The sequence below is a fragment of the Mytilus trossulus genome, chromosome 11 (genome assembly GCF_036588685.1).
Source record: "Mytilus trossulus isolate FHL-02 chromosome 11, PNRI_Mtr1.1.1.hap1, whole genome shotgun sequence".
NCBI lineage: Eukaryota > Metazoa > Mollusca > Bivalvia > Mytilida > Mytilidae > Mytilus > Mytilus trossulus.
The window spans coordinates 23,914,241-23,933,818 of NC_086383.1; the positions used below are offsets into that span (position 1 = coordinate 23,914,241).

At 31.6% G+C, this 19,578-nt stretch overlaps 2 protein-coding genes across 3 annotated transcripts; one reads left to right on the plus strand and one right to left on the minus strand.

Annotated features, from left to right (window-relative positions):
• Positions 1-599: 599 nt before the first annotated feature.
• On the minus strand, positions 600-12,363 carry LOC134690902 (mitochondrial fission factor-like). Of its 2 annotated transcripts, none has more exons than XM_063551063.1 (4): positions 12,243-12,363; positions 6,690-6,903; positions 4,517-4,700; positions 600-850 (listed from the first exon to the last, which is right to left on the minus strand). In XM_063551063.1, the coding sequence occupies exons 1-4, from the start codon at positions 12,264-12,266 to the stop codon at positions 616-618; spliced, it is 657 nt and encodes a 218-aa protein (XP_063407133.1). In that variant the 5' UTR covers positions 12,267-12,363; the 3' UTR covers positions 600-615. The 2 variants fall into 2 exon arrangements, with proteins under 2 accessions (XP_063407133.1, XP_063407135.1); XM_063551065.1 differs by lacking the exon at positions 12,243-12,363 and adding an exon at positions 10,025-10,152.
• A 2,095-nt stretch (positions 12,364-14,458) lies between these two features.
• LOC134689614 (meiotic recombination protein REC114-like) lies at positions 14,459-19,352 on the plus strand. Its single transcript, XM_063549585.1, has 4 exons — positions 14,459-14,538; positions 15,789-15,914; positions 17,752-17,823; positions 19,110-19,352. The coding sequence occupies exons 1-4, from the start codon at positions 14,515-14,517 to the stop codon at positions 19,281-19,283; spliced, it is 396 nt and encodes a 131-aa protein (XP_063405655.1). The 5' UTR covers positions 14,459-14,514; the 3' UTR covers positions 19,284-19,352.
• Positions 19,353-19,578: the final 226 nt, after the last annotated feature.

Consider the following 19,578-nt stretch of genomic DNA (forward strand, 5'->3'; position numbering starts at 1 on the left):
TTCAGATTTTAAAAGTCTTATAAGCTTTTAAAAGTTGTAACTTGTGTTTAAACAGTAAAAAAGTACAGAACATCAATTTTTAAATCAACATATACACAGTGGCTTGGTCAATTAGATTGAAATTATGTAGCCGTCATGTGACAAGGCAACCATTTTGTATATCTAACATAATAATATACAGGAAATAAAAAGGGCTGATTGATACATTTAATGCTCTTAAAAATACAAATTTAATGTAATAAATAGTCCTTATCTGACTGTGCAAACCATTTTTTATATATTTTTAGTAATATACATGAAAAGGTTTAATTCATTTGATTATCTTAAAAAATGTAATGCAATGTTATACATAGCCCTAATATGACTAGGATCATTTTAATTTCCTCTTATATATAGATGAAACCGATTATTAAAAAAAAGGTCTTATTCATTTAATTCTCGTAAAATGTAATGCAATGTTATAAATAGCCTTTAAGTGACTGAATTCAAATTTCACTTCATAATATACAGAGATGAAAATGTCTTATTCATTTATTTATCTTAAAAATGTAAATATTAATGTAATAAATTGCCTTTATGTGACGAGGCATATTCTAATCTTTTCTAGTCACTGCTTCATTTCGATCTGAATAACCAAGAATATATTTTTGCACACAAGTATAGAATGACTGGTAGGTGTAGAATCACTTCTCTGGTACTCCGTCTCTGGTTTTCTTGTTCTAGACTCGCCAGACGTCTAGATAGCTTCGCCACCTGTGTACGTATCTGTGTTGCGTCATCTTCTTCTGTGATTAGCAGTGAGTCACTAAGTGAAGCTCCTGGTGTAAACATTACTGGGCCACGGGTATCTCTACAAAAGATCATTTCAGTTACAAACACGACAAATGTTACACTTAATATTTTCCATTATCAGACAAGAATGTCAGAAACAAATTCAAACAATGTAAAAATCATCAAACAACAATGAACAATGCACAGAACACTCAAGGTCTAAACTCAAAATTCTGTTGAAAGAATCTAAATGAAACAGAGGGATTGCTGGTGAAATCAGGTGATAACCACTGTTTAAAAATCCTATCGATATCTTATGAACTTGTATTGAGATTGGCATTTCTGAGAGATTTCCAACATTTGTTTTTAGTTAACTGATTTAGCACCAATCATGCAGTTTGTATTATCACTTAAATAGTTTTCAATTCATGTGGGTTCTTTGCATTGTTGAAGGCTATACAATGATAATAAGCTGCAAATATTCATTTTTAAAGGGTGTCAGTTGTTTGATTTGCTATTAATACAATGTCTCCTTCTTTTTAAACTAAATGCAATGTAATATTTACTAAATTTGATGGCAAAACTTATTTTGTAGTATTTTTGTCAGCTGTTTCTTTCTTTGTCAAATTTTAAAAAAGGATTGAGAGCGTTTTTGCCTTTATATATATGACATGAAAATCTCAGCAAATACATTTAAGGTGGTACCCAACACTTTGACTAAAATTCATTTGGCTCGTTTAATTTTCATTAAATTTTGACAAAGTATAATTTATTTTGACCATTTGACAAAAATATAAAACTTTCAAAAAATATTGAACCAACCGTTTTATCAGAAAAATTACACTGGTTATATAGCAGTTTGACAAACACTGATTTTGATCATTGAGAAGCTTAATAATATATAAAATGTAGTTAAAAGGTTTAGCTGATTTTACAGAGTTATCTCCCAGTAGTCATGTAGTGTTAGGTACAACTTTAAAGTTGATTTTTTTTTAAAAGAGTTTGCATGTACATTAGCTTTTATCTAGTATAATCTTCATTCTGGTCACAAAAACTAAAATGAATTGATTGCAGGTTAATAATAAAGAAATACTCACAAAAAGTAAAAAAATATCAAACCTAATGTGAACCAGTTGCACCATGAGTTTTGATCACAAAAAATACCCTTTTTAAAGTCAACCACACATTTTCATTTACATCACAATGTTTGAAAATATATATATGGACCATAATTTGGTATTCGGCCTTTGGTTTCTTTATGTATCCTTTTTTATAAGTTCTAAAACTTTAACTTTTATTCTGTGGGTTATGTTGATGTTAGAATAGTATTAATGGAACAATTGAGTTTTTCGAGAAAAAATTAATACATTTTGATTCACCGTTTACGTGACAGGAAACAAAACAGGAAACCAATCTTTATTTTCTTTATTTTGCACAATATATTTCAAAAGACATAAATGAACACCATTACTAGTGTTACTTGCTTCATGTTAATATTTAAAATCTATTTTCAATGTTAAATTAAAAGGTTTTTTTAAACGCGACAGGAAACCATAAGAAGCCGAAAGCATTTTTTTAGTTTTATTTTATTGCAAAATCTGTTTAAAATGATCTGAACAGTATACTTTTTTCTTAAAATCCATCTTAAATGTAACAGTATTATAAAACTCCTAAATATGTGCCTGTTTTGAAAACAATTAGTACAATTTATTCAGGAATTTCCATATTTTCTTCATTGATACAGGATACCATAATCAGTGTATCTTGATGTTTTAGCGAAAAAAATATATTTATATTTGGTTTTGAAATTCCAGTTATATACAATTTATTCCAAATCATTGGTAATGTAAAATTATTTAAATCCAGTAAAGAAAACAACTTTTAACTTGGAATTAGAATCTTTAAAATAGGCACCATGTGATATTTGTGACCTGTACACCATCTACATGGTTTCCACATTTTAACCTACTTTAGTGGGCTAAAATCAATAAAGTACTTCCTTTCAAGTCATGCATGGTAAAAGTTTACTTTTCCTTTGACAAGTTTATTGTGTTTCTGATAAGTGTTTGCAGAACATGAATAAAAAAAAAATAATTAAAAAATGTGACAAAGATACCAACTTTGTACATTCCAAGTGTAACGGTACATTAACATGTATTTTTTTATTAAATTATCTTTATTCACCTAAAATATCCAGTAATATTTACTGCTGAAGCTAAATCAATCCAACGAACATCGGCACCATGATAGGAGACGTAATTTCGATTGAATTTTCCAAGGACCCTTTACATCGTTATTGGGAAACGAAGTGTGTTAAAACGTCGGTCAAATCTGAAATTGATTTTGTCAAGTCATTGGGCATTTATTTTCACAAAAGATCGTATGTAACATTATGCACATATTAAAAATAATAGACCCCCGGCGCAATCTCTTTGAAAATTGTATTTTCCTTTTTTAAACAAGACGAAACAAGCCTACAGATTATGTTTGCTTACATCCCGTTGGAAACAAATACAATGTTTAGACCTAGTTTTTCGTATATCTGGCTGTAAGGGCGTGATCACATGTAAGTCACATGTTTCAAGTATGACCGGAAATGATTAGAACTTAACAACAAAAACAATTTAAATAAATAAATGGACTTCTGTTTCGTGTGAAATGTAACGCATAACAATAATGTCATTTTCTAACTTAATTATTACGAAGAACAAAACAAGAATGTAAATCATCTCTGATTTACCTGTTTGAACATCTCGAGAGAGTTCATATTTGCATATTGTTGCAAAGAATTCTTTTACAACAAAGCAGATTAAACCATCTAAAATGTGCGTTATGAAATGGGAAACCAAAATAACGACAGTGGTCTTACACCTGCTACAGAAATACTTATAGTTCTCGCCATTTTCTTCTTACTATTCTTATTGGTCGATGTTCTTTATTATTTGAAAGCAATAGTTACGAATTTGCCGATGACGATTATCTATAAAACAGTCAGCGTTATGCACTTCGGAAAGGAATAGTAACGCGAGAAACGACACAAAAATATGGTTGTATAATCTTTGAAATTTGTTAATTTCATTTTTTTTCTAGGAAAGAGTAGCATACACTTGTATGTTGATAAAAAATAATGGCATCTTTAGATGTAGTTACAACTTTTCTTACAGTAATCCACAATTTTATCACTTTTCTATAGTTATAGGAAACTAGCCCAATAGCAATTTATGGTCCATATATGCATGTTATATAACATGATTGATAGTAATTGATATGTATGGAAGATCAGATAACAGTTTTATGTACATATCAGTGGCAAGTATTACATGCATAGTCAGAATAAGAACATTTTAATGTGATATAAATATGAACCCTGCTTTATACTATAAACAGAAGCACTGAGATTGATTTTTAAAATGTGCAAGATGTTAGTTGATAGTCTGCAGAAAGTTATGCCACACTACAGCTACTTGAACAAACAATTCTCACTTAGTGAAAACCAGTCTTTGCTCTTATAACTAACTGCTATGTGTTCCATGAAAAAAAAAATTATAATGATAAAATATTTTTTTTTTTAACCTGGTTGTTAATTAACCCAAGTTATCCAAAGAGATAATTATATAAGCATGCAACAGTGAGACCTGCAGTGAAACAAAAAAATATAGACAATGAAAATGGTGAATAGAAATATTTTATACTTATCATACTTATCAAGCTTATAGCTGTTAAGACTAGATAATTTTACACCTACCCATTTGGTAAAATAGTATGTGTCGGTCTTTGAACAGGTTCCTCAGCATCGTCTGTCATTGAATTTTCAGGGAAAGCTTCTTCCATTGTGAGTGTCCTAGGTGGTGTTATTAGTCCTACATAATTCATATCTCCTCTTCCTCCAAAATCAAATCTTTCTAACTTGTCACGTGCAGGACTATTTGCTGAAAGAAAAATTCAAATTCTAACTTGTGTTTACTTTTTAAGCAGAAATGTTGATAACAAAATTTGTAAGGGTTCCGTGCAGTGTCTCGCCTTCTTTTGCTGTAAATCGCAGGCTCAACATGCTCAACAAAAATAAGGGAAAAAAAACAATAAAAAATATTCCTCTTGATACTGTCTTTTGATTGTACGAAGCTTCTGTCCAAGTTTGGTAAAAATCTAGTAAACTAGTAGTTTATGAATCTAAAAAAAAGTTTAAAAACATTTTCCTCTAGATACTAGCTTTTAATCATAAAAGAAACTCCTGTCCAAAATTGGTACAAAATAAAAATAGAATAAGAAAGTTATTAAAATTTTAAAAACCTAAACCACAGAGTAAAATTGAGAATGGAAATTGGGAATGTGTCAACATGGTCAAAGAGACAACAACCCCGACCATAGAAAAAACAATAGCAGAACGTTTTGTTTCTTGGTAGAAAATCTAAGTCCATGGCAATTAATAATTTTAAAAGTAAAATACAGAAAAAAACACATTCGATTTTTTTACAAAATTTACTACTGGATACTATCTTCAATATGATCATAAACAAGCTTCTGTCCAAGTTTGGTACAAACCCAGGATAGTTTAAGAAAGTTATTAAAATTTTAAAAACTTTTAACCAGAGTAAATGTTATACTTCACTGCCAAAAAACTTAGTCCATTTATCACAATGTTTTTCATGTTTATTAGTAAAATACAGAGAAAATGGATTTTTATTTTTTTACAAAATTTACTTTGGGATACTTTCTTATGATCATAAACAAGATTCTGTCCAAGTTTGGTACAATTCCAGGATAGTTTAAGAAAATTACTAAAATCTTAAAAACTTTAACCACAGAGTGAATATATAATGTTTTACCGCAGAAAAACTAAGTCATTTTATAAGTAAAATACATACAAAATGTAATTTTATTTTTACACAAACTTTACTCGTGGATACTGTCTTATGATCATAAACAAACTTCTGTCCAAGTTTGGTAGAAATCCAGTATAGTATAAGAAAGTAATTAAAATTTCAAAAACTTTAACCAGAGTGAATATTTGTGGATGCCGCCGACGGCAAAAAAAACCATGCATATTGTACATCATGTACATGTTGTCTATATATACCTGAGGGGGTCACTTCATTAATTAAATGATAGGGGATAGCTCTGGGGTTTTGTTAATCCACCCTTTTAATATAACTCAAGACTTAAAAATATGCACCTTTTAATATATTCCGAAGGTAAAAATGTAACCATTTCCCACATTGTTTGGGTTTCATGTCATACATGTGATGTGTAATGTAAAAGCGGAATACATAAACCAAATTGCCTAAAGAAAGAAAAAAGGTTGATAAAAACACCACGAAAGACAAGAAAGATGACGGGCAAAGAAGTTATGTAAAGTTCATTGACCTATTTCTGATAGTTTTCCCCAACCTATTCAAATATTTTCAAGCTCTGAAAATTTTACCTATTCCAGCTGCACGTCCTTTCACCTTGTATAAATATACAGAAGTGCCCCCCTCCCCCCAAAAAAAAAATTAATTATATATATATTAAGTATATATATGTCAGTCCTTATGCTCAACTCCAAGCCAATTAGCCCAGCCTTGTAAAAATGATGTTGACTGTGCTTGTATAAAAAGTATATGATCACCATTCAATGATGACAAGCATGACAATGGACAAGGGAAATGAAATGGATAATTAACAATATTAGGAAATGGAAATTCATCTCTTTTATCTTACATTTTAGTATGTATATACTAACTTAAGCTTCCCATTATTGATATAGATATCAAGATCTAGGAACGGACATTGTTCATTGTTTGTATTAGGTTTATCTAAATTAAAGTTAGTTCAACAGGATAAATCATGCATATTTGAAGAGTGTTGATTTGTTATTTGTAAATATCATGAATATACTAAATTTCTCATGTTTCTCTGAATTTTATCAAACTTCTAACCATGTAAACTGATTGTATCAGGAACCTGCATACTGACAGCAGCCATCTGAGTGGGATAATTATATTGCCTTGAATTAGGGGCTCCCTCTACAGCACCGAGCCTGTCTGGAATCTGCATCCTGCTGCTTATTTCAGAGATGAAATTTGGGTCATAGGTCTTGGGTTGAACATCAGAAAAATCTGAGGGTAAGCTATTCAAATAAGATGACGTATTCTGAAATTAAAATGTAAAATGATGTATTACAAGCATTCTGAGAGTATTCAGTTTTACCGGGTTCAGAATTCATTGTACTGGAACAAAATGCTAACTTGATCGATAACTTGCCATGGTGTAATCTATTTAACAAATGTCAAGTCAAAAATAATATCTTCAAGCATGATGAAAATAGTAATTCTCCCATGCAGAGTTATCTGTCCTTGCTCTCTCTCATGCTAGTTGAAGCCCTTTTTATTAGATGTGTATCTGACAGTAGGAAAAAATGACAAATAAAAAATACAGAACATATAAAAATTTATGTAAATTATGTGTTTTGACAAATACTACACTTGTATATATACAGTCCGCCAAAAGATAAGCACCACCGAAATATAACTGGCAATATTTGTATAACTATTGCGAAAAAAAATTAATGTTTGGTGTTATAAATTACCTTCAACATACACTAAGAAAATCCATTAAGACCAAAAAGATTGAACTCGGATAAAGCAGTCAAGCAACCTCTTATCAAATGTCATCTGCGTGTTTACAAATACACTGTTTCTCCAGGTGGTCGTGTAAGTGTTCGTACATTGGTCAGTCGACTTCTCAGAGGCAACTGAAAAGCAGGTCTTGGTGTATAGAGACCTGTACTTACAGGTAGGCACTCCACCGTCAGGTTTTAATGGGATAATGACTATCTATGCTTGAACATAAGAAGATGACAAAACACTCATTGTTCAGTTGGTAGGCAGTTTCTTTTACTGCCAGTAGACGCCAAAATAAGAATTTCGCGGGGAAACAAAACGGCCTATGACCAAAAACAATGTTTGCACAAGGACTGCATTCAGTGCTGGTGGTGTTCCAGTACGGGGTTGCTTCTTATACCGTTATAAGCTGGGTATGCATATTCTGCAGGGTAGCATAAACGGACAGACAAACAGAGATTTGGAGCCTTAAAACATTGTAGTCCCTCATTTTAATAATCCCCACTTGCGTCTACATTGCCAAGACTCTTGTACATGGACGACAACGCTAGAACACACAGAGCAAGGATTTTAACCGAGTCCAAAGAGCAATAAGCCATTTTCACTATTTTTAAGCCTTCCATGTCCCCATACATAAACCCTATCAAACATGTCTGAGATGTCATTGGCGGAAATCTCAATCACAGAGATCCACCTTAACAATATTTTGTCGATTTAAAAGTGGTATTTGTTGTTTAATGCAACAGATTTCCTAAACTAAAGCTTGAAGGCTTATAACGAGAATGAAATGTCGTGTTTTGAAACTCTACCGGAAGTGAGGTTGTTACACATGCTATTGACTCAAATGTTGTCATTAAAATTGCCAAACATACCAAAGCTTATGTGTAGAAAGTTTTAATAATATTGGGTGATCAATTTTTGTAAAAAAATAAAATCAAAGTGAAACTTAAATTCTGTTTCTGAATTCAGTAATTTACACTATTTCTATGAACGGAAAACCTACAAGCATAGAACCTTCATAAGTGACTAAAATTACATTTCTGGTTTGTTTATGGTATACATAAGCAAAATTGCTATATGATTGTTTTCTTTTTTTCGTGGAATAATTGATTTTTTAAATTTGAAAAAAAATTTGTGCAATAAAAACAGGTGGTGCTTAACTTTCGGCGGACTGTATATATTTTCTTTTTTTACATCTACATGTATGATGATCTATGTATTTGTCAATGTTTTTGTATTCATCATTGTTCATGTACATGGACGTATACATGTAGACAAAATAAGTGCACAAAGTTTTCAACCACTGTACAGAATTCTGGTACCTTCTCTCTAATTCTCATTTGCCCCCTTACACATTCCCACCCTGGATCTTTTTTGAACAGGTTTATTAAGGTTGTGCATTGAATTAGCTTTTAATCATCACGATCATGCTTAAGTTAGTGCATAAATTTTGGTTTAACATGTTTAAGTATGATAACAAAAAAATATTGTTTAAAAATAAACATGATAAAGTGACACTCTAATAATGTAAACAGGTTTTCTTTTCTGTTATTAAGGATGTTTTGGAGTCCTCTGGTACATGGATTTGCCTCTAATTTTTTGGCCTATTATCCCCTATTTTCTCTTCATATTTTCATTACATATATTATATATCATGCATATTTGAATAACACTTTTTAAAACCTTATAAATTTCTTGTTACTTTTAATGTTTATTATAAATAAAAGATAGTGGCTAATGTTTAATGAAGGAAAAGTCTACGAAAAATTTATTCCCGCCAAATTTTTAATGGCCTTTATCTCTTAAACAAGCACATTAGCCATTATTTTTTTCCTACATGTTTTAGTTTCTCTATTCAGATTCCACCTATTTATTACAGTCATTTGAAATCTGTGAAATTTTGAAACTCAGTAGCCATGGTAGCGAACCTTCTTAAATTTTATGAAATGAATAATGAAAATTGTCAAATGACATGTCAGATAAGTTTAAGACATGTTTAGGGCACGTTGTTGTTTATTGTAACACTTCGAGATCGTTTGACTTTTACTAAAATGTACATTTGTATGGGGATGTGTTTGCAACAAACACCAGATTATAATAGAACATCAAAGGTACAAACGAGGCGCGTCTCTCATATGCTCAAGAAACTTTTTTCCTTGGTAGCATAAATTCCATCTACGTTAGACAAACGCCAGGCATATGCAACCATATGTTCTTGAATGCCCTATAAACGCTTAGGTACGCTTCTCATACGCCCAATACACACTTTACAGATATTATTGACAGGTTGAATATATCCAAAATTTCTAGCATATTGGCAGCATACATGATTTTTTAAACACGCTGGGCTTACGTTGAAGCTATACGCTGATGTCATGATGTGTGAAGCCGATATTAGTCTACACTAAAACATTATTTTACCAGTATTGTATGCTTAGCTAGTATCATAAGGTTTAGTAAACTTGGTGACCAAGATTCTCCAATCATATTGTCTTCCACTAGCCTGCATTCCTTTAAGAATAGTGAAACTGGTAGACATGTAAAGGAGGGGTCACCAGGATTCTCAAAATGAAACAAAAACTATTTTGATAATTAAAGGAATAAATAATTCGAAAATATGTTTTTCTTTTAGAGATTATTTTCTGTTTTACCTCCATGTCTGTCATTGTATAAACAATCTGTAGAAATCTGTTTAAAATAAAGATATTATATTTATTTCCGATTTCTCGATCGCCGTCCTTCCATTTTGATTATAATATCCGAAACGATGCCGGAAAACTAAATTACGGACTTTTAAAACTTTACCAGGCGGGAATCTTTAAAGTAAAGTAAATTTATAAGTGAAAAGCATGTGGAAATTGAACAACTATGCACGATTTGTACAGTCTGATGTATCAGCCATGGTGACCAAAGAAGAGAAAGCTGAATGGGAGGTATGCTTTTCTTAACTTAAGTTTGCCGTGTGAGGACGTGTGTGTAACGTTAAACTAGGATCCTTTATAAAAAAGTCAATGGAACTGAGGACAGGGGACCCTTTAATATTTACCTGAATTTGTGTATATATATTGAGTTACTTTAAATAGTTATTGTCTTTATTTGTTTTTGTTGTTGTTATATGTCACAAACTGTAAAGTTTATATGTAACACAACACATGGTTATTTGGAATAGTAGTTTATTCAAGCCCGTCTGGACCAGTGTCCATAACGGACGGTTCCTCTATACAGTAAAATACACAAGTATATATACAGAATATAAACAGTGTCAAGGTTTCTATTAATTTGACCATTATAGTCTTAAATTAAAAGATACAGGGATGAATATCTATTAAGTTGACTCTAATTGACATGTTTTGGCCAACCTGGAAATTAATGGTCAAAGAATACACGCATGTCCAGTGTTTTAACTAATTGTTATTGCTACATGTCTCCACATGGTATGCAATACACGTATGTCCAGTGTTTAACTAATTGTTACATGTCACCTCATGATCTGCATGTAAATATTTCATATGCAGTAGTGGTCAATTGGACAACCTTTTACAAGGTCATGATTTTCTTAATAGATATTCCCCTGTATTTATTTTATTCAATTTAATAAACATTTTAAGAATATATAATCATCAATATAAATATAAATATATTTTATATATATTTATATATATATTGTTCGCCTATCATATTGTCACATATATGGCAATAAAACTTTGAATTGAATTGAATTGAATTGTTAAAGAATTTACAGACTCGCTCCGAGGCTACAGATGGACGTTGAACTGATTCGTCAGTGTTTCCAGCACGGAGGGGATAACTTCGATATTTTTGGTAGGGGTGTGCCATTTTTGCCTCAAAAAACGTACCCATTTTAATATAACATTCACTGAAATTCAGTACCTATAGTTATATAAATATTTAAGAAAAAATAACCTGTATACTATACAATATTTATATCCCATATTTTTGGCACATCCCCGTATACCCAATAAAATGAAGTTACCCCCCCCCCCCCCCCCGGGTGGTTTCCAGTAACGTGAGATTTTCTATAATGAGTCGGAACTAGTCAGAATATTAATTCTAGAGTATCATAGATTCAACCTTACTGAATACCACTAAATTGTAGTAGGATGACGCATAGGACACAAAAACTGACAATCACGCGATACACCCCATCGTCGATGTTTTATATATACCTTGCCGACTCTGAATAAACTTATTTATTTATTATTATTACTGACAATCACGCAATATGTACACCTCATCGTCCATGTTTAATAGTAATAGAGAGGTGTGAACATTATATGTTTATATAAAACTATTTCATAATTCATAATTAGTTGCAATTCATGTTGCAGAATATTCCTTCTGTCTTGAGGTAGATTAATTGATAATTTCAGTTCTTTCTTTGTCAGAATCAGTAGCGTATCGAGATAAGGGAGAGGGGTATTCATTTTCCATCGCCACTTATCAGAAAATTATATACTATCATGCATGTTATTCAATCCATCTTGTATGGGAAAGGATTTGTATAGGCACTGCCTTTTGTCCGATCCTTTTGTTTAAATTTACATTTGATATTTGAACAATAAAATATTTTGAATTAGAATCGTCACAACATATATAATATACATGCAATATTATTCATTTCAGTGCTTTTTTGACAAGAATATATATTCATTTCGGAAATCTTTCTCTTCCCATCCCCTGAATATCTAATGTTTGTCCCTTACTCTGGCACCAAAGTAATAAATAATAATGTCACTGTGTACACAACTTAATGAATTTCAGCCTTTTAAAATTAGGGATGAAGTATACGTTTTGTTTTACAAAGTAAGATGCAGGGAATACTAACCGACACTACGATTACATTCTTACCTTGAATTGTTGCAATTTAAACATGTCTGACTTTTGATTTAATACTTATTTGAGAGATAAAATTAATATTACACAGTGAACACTGTTCTTAAGATTATAAATCACACGTGTAACAGATAATTAATGCACTGTATTGGATGTGCTCATCGCAAAAAAAACCCAACTGCATGCTATTTATCGAAATTTCGATGCATTAATTTTGTCAATATGGTAAAAAAGCTTAAAACATATAGAAATATCCGGCAATATTGAAACATATAGACGATGTATGATGGGTTTATTGGTTAGCAATGCAAAAATTGCAAGTTACACTGTGACGTGCATATTCTAGCAAATTGTTATATTTGCGTTAGAATTAGATATATAAGAGAAAAAAAACTTTTGATACGCTTGCTCCAAGTTTCTATTTAGGCATGTACACTTTTTGTTCTCATTTGACTTGTTCTCACATCAGTCGGTTATTTGTTCTAAAGTGTACTGGTATTTCTGTCTTATTTTTGTTTGTTAATTTTTTACATTCTCTTCATAACTTTTCTCATATAATATAACAATTCAATTCAATTTAAAATATTTTATTGTTCAAATATCAAATGTACATTTAGACAAAGGAATTGGACAAAAGGCAGTGCCTTTACAATAAACAATGTCATATTTACTGACAAAATTAGTGCATACTTATATATACATACATACATGCGATCTAAAAGTAATGAAATGACTAGTCTGACGAGGCCATATAATTTAAGGTTTTAAATTAGACGTTCAAACCTCATGTGGATTCGGCTATGTACTAGTACATAATCTGTCTGTTGGACTAGGCTACTTAGAAAGTAGGGTAGTTTACCTGACCTAACAATAACTTCACGGTTTTAAAGCTAACAAGCAAGATATATTATCTTTGGCTTCACACTCAATGAAATCCGCTGTAATTAACGTTAAAAATATTAAAACTATTAGATGACAGTACTATGACTACCATGATAAAAGAATTGTTATATTTTAGTTATGGAATAAGTTATTGGTTTGTTGTCCACTATATTATGTATAACCCCACATCCTTGAATCATGTTTAAAAAAAATTAATTTTAGTATTTTGATAATTCCACGTTTCCACTTGAGCTGACACTGGCAGACAGAGGGCATCTTCTTGTCAGTCATGGTTCAACTATTATGGTGAGTTAACTTGTTGAATTTAGAAGAGATGGGATTTTTAAAGATGCATTTAATATCAAATTTATTTAATAAAAAAATCTTAAAAATGTATGTTCAAAATTAATGTATACAATGTATATATAATTTTAAACATGTATGTGTCAAATATGTTTTAGGATATATCTGTACAGACTTTGAAATTCATTAGTTTTAAAAAGGGGGTTTTGTTCGACAAACGCACAGCTACCTACGCATGTCAAACAATGCAAATCTGAAGCCAAGGAGTTTTTAACGTATTCCAACATAAGATTTGAATTGACATACATGTATGAAATTCTAGATTTTTAAATCTTTAAAGCACTATATGTATATGACCTCGAAAATAGAATAAAAGAGGGCGAAAGATACCATAGGAACAGTCAAACTCATAGATCGAAAATAAACTATCAAAGCCCTGGCTAGAAAAACAGGCTAATACTAGTACACAAGACACAACACAGAACAATAAAGACTAGGCAACACGAACGCCATAAAAAAACTGGGGATGATCTCAGATGCTCCGGAAGGGTAAGCAGATCCTGCTCCATATGTGACACCCGTCGTGTTGCTCATGTTATTACACATCCAGTAAATAATCTAATTTGGTAGGTTACATTTGTGAAAAGGGAAGAGAATTGTCGTCGCGACACAAGGAACATATATATCCGATATCCTCTGTGAAACGGCTATTACATAACGCGGGTCAACCAATTCGTGATGGCGTCCGTAAAATTTACGAAGGGATGATTTCAACTTCGCCATTTGGAACTCTTGCTTTGATAGCTTCATTGTGAGCAGCAACCCTCTATGTTACATTGCATTGTATAGGAATACGTCATTAACATGTCTTTAGTCATTGATTTACAATGATTAATGATACTACTTTCAAAAGTATAATATAAGACAAAGAATAAACCATGGAAGTTGACCAAGCACACACATTTGATTTAAATACTAGATTACAAATTACAATTATGACGAATGTCATTAATTTTGATAGTTTTAATACATTAACTTACAGGAGTCCTACAATCTGACAATATCACAGAAATACCTGAGAGGACAAAGTAAAGGTGACAGTATGATTATATTTTATCATATGCAGGTAATTATCCCTACAACAAGACATACCTGTATATATATATATAGATATAGGAAGATGAAATGTGAGTGCCAATGAGACAATTCTCCATCCAAATAACAATTTAAAAAAAAGTAAACCATTATAGGTCAATGTACGGCCTTCAACACGGAGCCTTGTACATGTTATTGTTTATCATCACTAGAATGTAATTAGGCTAAAAAAAAAATGTGTGTTTACTGCCACATGCTGAAAAAATAGGGTAGGTATAGGTAGGGATTTTTTAAAAACATTTTTTATTATTTTTTTACATTGCGTCTATGGGAGTAACATTGTGGCTTTAACAAAGCTTCATCAAAAATGGTAAAACAAACTTAAGTGTAGGTAGGGGCACATAAAACACACATATTTTTTGTTGGCCTTGAATTGATATTTCAAGTAAGTAAAGTGCAGACACAGTTGTATATGCAGACAAAAAATAATTTACAAACGGAAAAGGGACTTTAAAATTTTCATTGAGCCACTTGTACGCCGGTTAATTGGATCAGGTTCCAATCTTATTTGTGTTTCTTTTGAATACACTCACACTCAATGAAATCCGCTGTAATTAATATGATTAAGTCATTGAGGATGTCAGACAATTTTACCTTACAAATGGTTATGATGTTCAGTACAAAACAAAGTGTATAGCACAATCGAATACATTCGGACATTAGGTATACTGGCTGACTGTTGATTGCATAACGTCCAGTGGCAAATATTTCACGTTTGTTCAGGATAATATATAGGCCTATGATTACAGCACAAATTCAATACGGACATTACCTTGTAGTTAAAATTGAGAATGGAAATGGGGAATGTGTCAAAGAGACAACAACCCGACCATAGAAAAAACAACAGCAGAAGGTCACCAACAGGTCTTAAGTCTATGTGACGACAACTTCTGACAACTAAGGAATAGTTGGACAATATGTATTAGCTCTGTGCTTTTAACGTCAAGATAATTGAAGATTTAGAAAGACTTGGTAAAAAATAGAAATCAAAAGGCATGGTCTGGAGTTTATTGAAAACACTGTGCTTGCATTATTTATGCACTCCTATCTCAATCCCACTTCAAACAAAAGGGTTTATATATTAAAAACAACAATAAAGTTGTAATTTATTTTACAAAACTCGAAAAAAAAAAGTATATAGAATGTTTGTGCTTCAAACCATCTGATCTGCTTGTTACTTGAATATATTCCTCTAAAATCATATTATGTATGAATAATTAGGATGTGAGCCATAGATTTCGGATAAAGTTTGCAGCTTCAGAAATAAAGACCAGCCACGAATTATGTCGAGAATGTGCAGAGAAAATGGCTAAATATTTTCCTGTCAAAGCTATCATAACGACAGAGGTAAAATCTTAAACAATGTCATTTTTTGGAATAATTAATATGTTTTGCTTTTTTTTCCTTTCAGGCTTTTCTTATTTCAAGTTAACCTAATGAAGTGAAAATAAGAGATGCGCGGATATATTTATTAAAATGAACACGATGCGGTCAATTATAGCTCGATCAGTCCATATTAAAAATTCTTTAAAGCGCTGTTTATAAAAAGCGACAAATTCTCAGCTTCGGACCTTTTATTTCGTATTGTTTAAGTGCTTGGATCATAATTTGAGAACATGCACAGTATTTTTTTCACAATACAAGAAGATTATTTTCAATATAGCATTGTTACCATGCATTTCAATACGTGTCTTGTTTATGATAGTACACAGAAATAATAAAGAGTTATTTCTCTTTGGCTTTTAAATTTAAATCCTTCAACAATGTTTTGGGAGGTATTCATCTACAATCGCCGGTTTAGCAAAAAGTAAAAACACAAAAATACCGAACTCCGAGGAAAATTCAAAAAGGAAAATAAAAAATCAAAGGCAAATTCAAAAGTCCAAACACATCAAACGAATGGGTAACAACTGTCATATTCCTGACTTGGTACAGGCATTTTCTAATGTAGAAAATGGTGGATTGAACCTGGTTTTATAGCTAGCTAAACCTCTCACTTATATGACAGTCGCATCAAATTCCATTAAATTGTCAACGATGCATGAACAAAACAAACATACTCAAAGAGTAAAAATGTCAAAAATAGGGGTACAACAGTCAATATTGTGTTATCATCTTAATATCTCTACATAAACAACAAATGTAACAAAGAAGCACAAAAAGGCATACATTAATTTAACATTCTCATTTTGCTTTTCTTATACGGCTGAATTTATCTCTGTAAAGTCTACCCATAATGATAGAAGGTTTCATTACTGGTTTAAAAATGCGCGTTTGAAATTCGCACAGGTAGACATAAAAATAATTTTGTCGTATGACGGCATACATAAATGAAGACTTACGTAAAGTTGATATAACAAAAACAGACTTAACAGTAAAAGTAATAATAATAAATAAAATAATGGTGTGGTTCAAAGTATGACGGGATACATAAGAACAGTTTCACGTCAAATACGGCTGAATTTATCTATGTAAAGTCTACCCATAAATGATAGAAGGTTTTCATTACTGGTGTAAAATAGCGCGTTTGAAATTCGCACAGGTAGACATAAAAAATAATTTTGTCGTATGTCGGCATACATAAATACAGACTCACGTAAAGCAGATATACCAAAAACCAGACTTAACAGTAAAAGTAATAATAATAAATAAAACATACAACATCGATAAACATTTCCTAAACTTTCCAGAGATATTGGTTGGTGTCACTTTCAAAAGGGAGTAAAACTTTCCAATATATAAGACAATGTTTATTGATTTTTTGGTATTATAATAACGGCATTGTGCATATATCATGACGTCATTTCAAAGGAAGATCATAGACAAGTAAAAAAGGTTGGCGAAGCACTTTGGTTTTTCTTCAAAACAGGGTATAATCATAGTACTATTGAAGAGGTCATTGAATTACCATTTAATCTTGGAAATGGGCGCTGTGTTCATCAATCAATTTTCGAAATGTAAGTAAAACATGGAGTATGAAGTTGTATTTAAGGAATTTTATCAGAAAGGATAATTTCATCCTAAAACAAGTCAAGACATTTTAGAAATAAGGGTTGTCATTTTATGGGATTAACAATAACGCTTTTAAATGAAAAACATCCTGCTAGGTTGCTGTCATTTTGACACACTCATGTTTAGACCCCAATCAAAGCTTTGAAACTCATTTCTAAAATTTATATTTCAGACTGTTAACCTGGAAAACACATCAGATAGAACAATACTACGGGGAGAGGTAACATTAGCAGACCTAGCAAATGTAAGTATAATGAAAATAATCGACCTCATCTGACAAAAAAACAACATTCAAAATTATAGGTTATAGGCATACCATTGATTGAATCTGTTGATAATCTTATAACTTTAAAGATCGACTTTGAAATATTTTAAAATAATAAATACCACTGTACTGTTGATTGACTGTCAGATACACTTATCTTATTTTTTTCTTAAACGGAGATGTAGTATGATTGCCAATGAAACCACTATTCTCCGGATTCAACATGTAGGTGGTAGCAACTATAGGGCACCGAATGACCTTCAATAACGAACAAAATTCATACCGTATAGCAACCTATGATAGGCCAAACAAAATAAAATGTAAAACAATTGAAACGAGAAAACAAACAGCCTGATTTCTGTACAAAGCAAAAAACAGAAAAAAATGATATACAGCAAGAAACAACTACGACGGAATTACAGGCTCCTAACTTGGACTCACATATATATAATGTGGCGGGGTAATATACATTTGCAGTTTCTTTTTGTTTTTCTAATTTGTATTATGTGCTTATCATGGACACTCTTTTTATATATGTATTTTTAAAGCATACATATGTCGCATATACGTTATTTTAGTCGTCAATTCATTGTTTGATTATATGGTGTTTAACGCCACTTTCAACACTGATAGTTTTGTCTTATGCTTAGTCCGTTTCTGTGTGTGTTACATTTTAATGTTGTGTCGGTGTTCTCCTCTTATATTTAATGCGTTTCCCTCAGTTTTAGTTTGTTACCCCACCCTTGTTTTTTGTCCATATATTTACGACTTTGAACAGCGGTATACTTCTGTTACCTTTATTTGTACTAAGTCATAGCGTTTAGTGTTTGTTGTTAGAGAAAACAGAAGTGCCTGGAGAGAACCACCGAACGTTATTAGGAAAACTGACAATCCTAGTCATTTATGATAAGGGGTCGGGCGCAACTGCCACATACGGAATTTAAACTCAACACATCAGTTTTGATACAGAACCGAGGCCCCTTGATAAATTTTTGAATATAAATTGGGAATGTGTCAAAGAGACAACAACCAACAAAAGAGCAGACGAAAGTGGAAGGCTACCAATGGATCTTGAATACAGCGAGATACTCCATGCAGCTGGACCCTTAACATAAATTTACAACGTTCATATAATTTTTGTACATATTTATATAGTCCTACAAAGATGTGTTTTACCTTTCATTTCTGAGACAATTTATCAGATCATTTGAATACTAGTACTTGGTATCAACATAACCTTTAGATTTTAGATTTTTATTGAACAGGTTGTCACGGGAACCAGTAAGAACCAGTTGCCTTCTCTGTATAACAGTATGCCTACAGATACAACTGACATTGGTGTCTTACTGAAGCTATGTCTGTCTGATCCAAGTTTCCCAGCTTACGTTGAACAAGTGGAGAAAGAACTTGGTAATCTTGCATTAAGTACGAACTCTTAGAAATAAAAAAAGGGTACGCGAAATAGGATATGATATCAAATAATAAAAACAATATCCTGATTTATTAATGACCGGTAATAGACAGCTTAGATTATGACTATTCATAAATGTATATATATAATATCAAATACGAAAAAAATATAAAAAAGAAGTTTTCTAACACAGTCAAACCTCTGTTTTTTCATGCTGACTGACTATGAATACATTTACAATTTACTTTGTCATATCATGTCCAAAATTAAACAAACATTTTCAAAAGCCTGTAACTCAGTGGTTGTCGTTTGATTATGTGTTA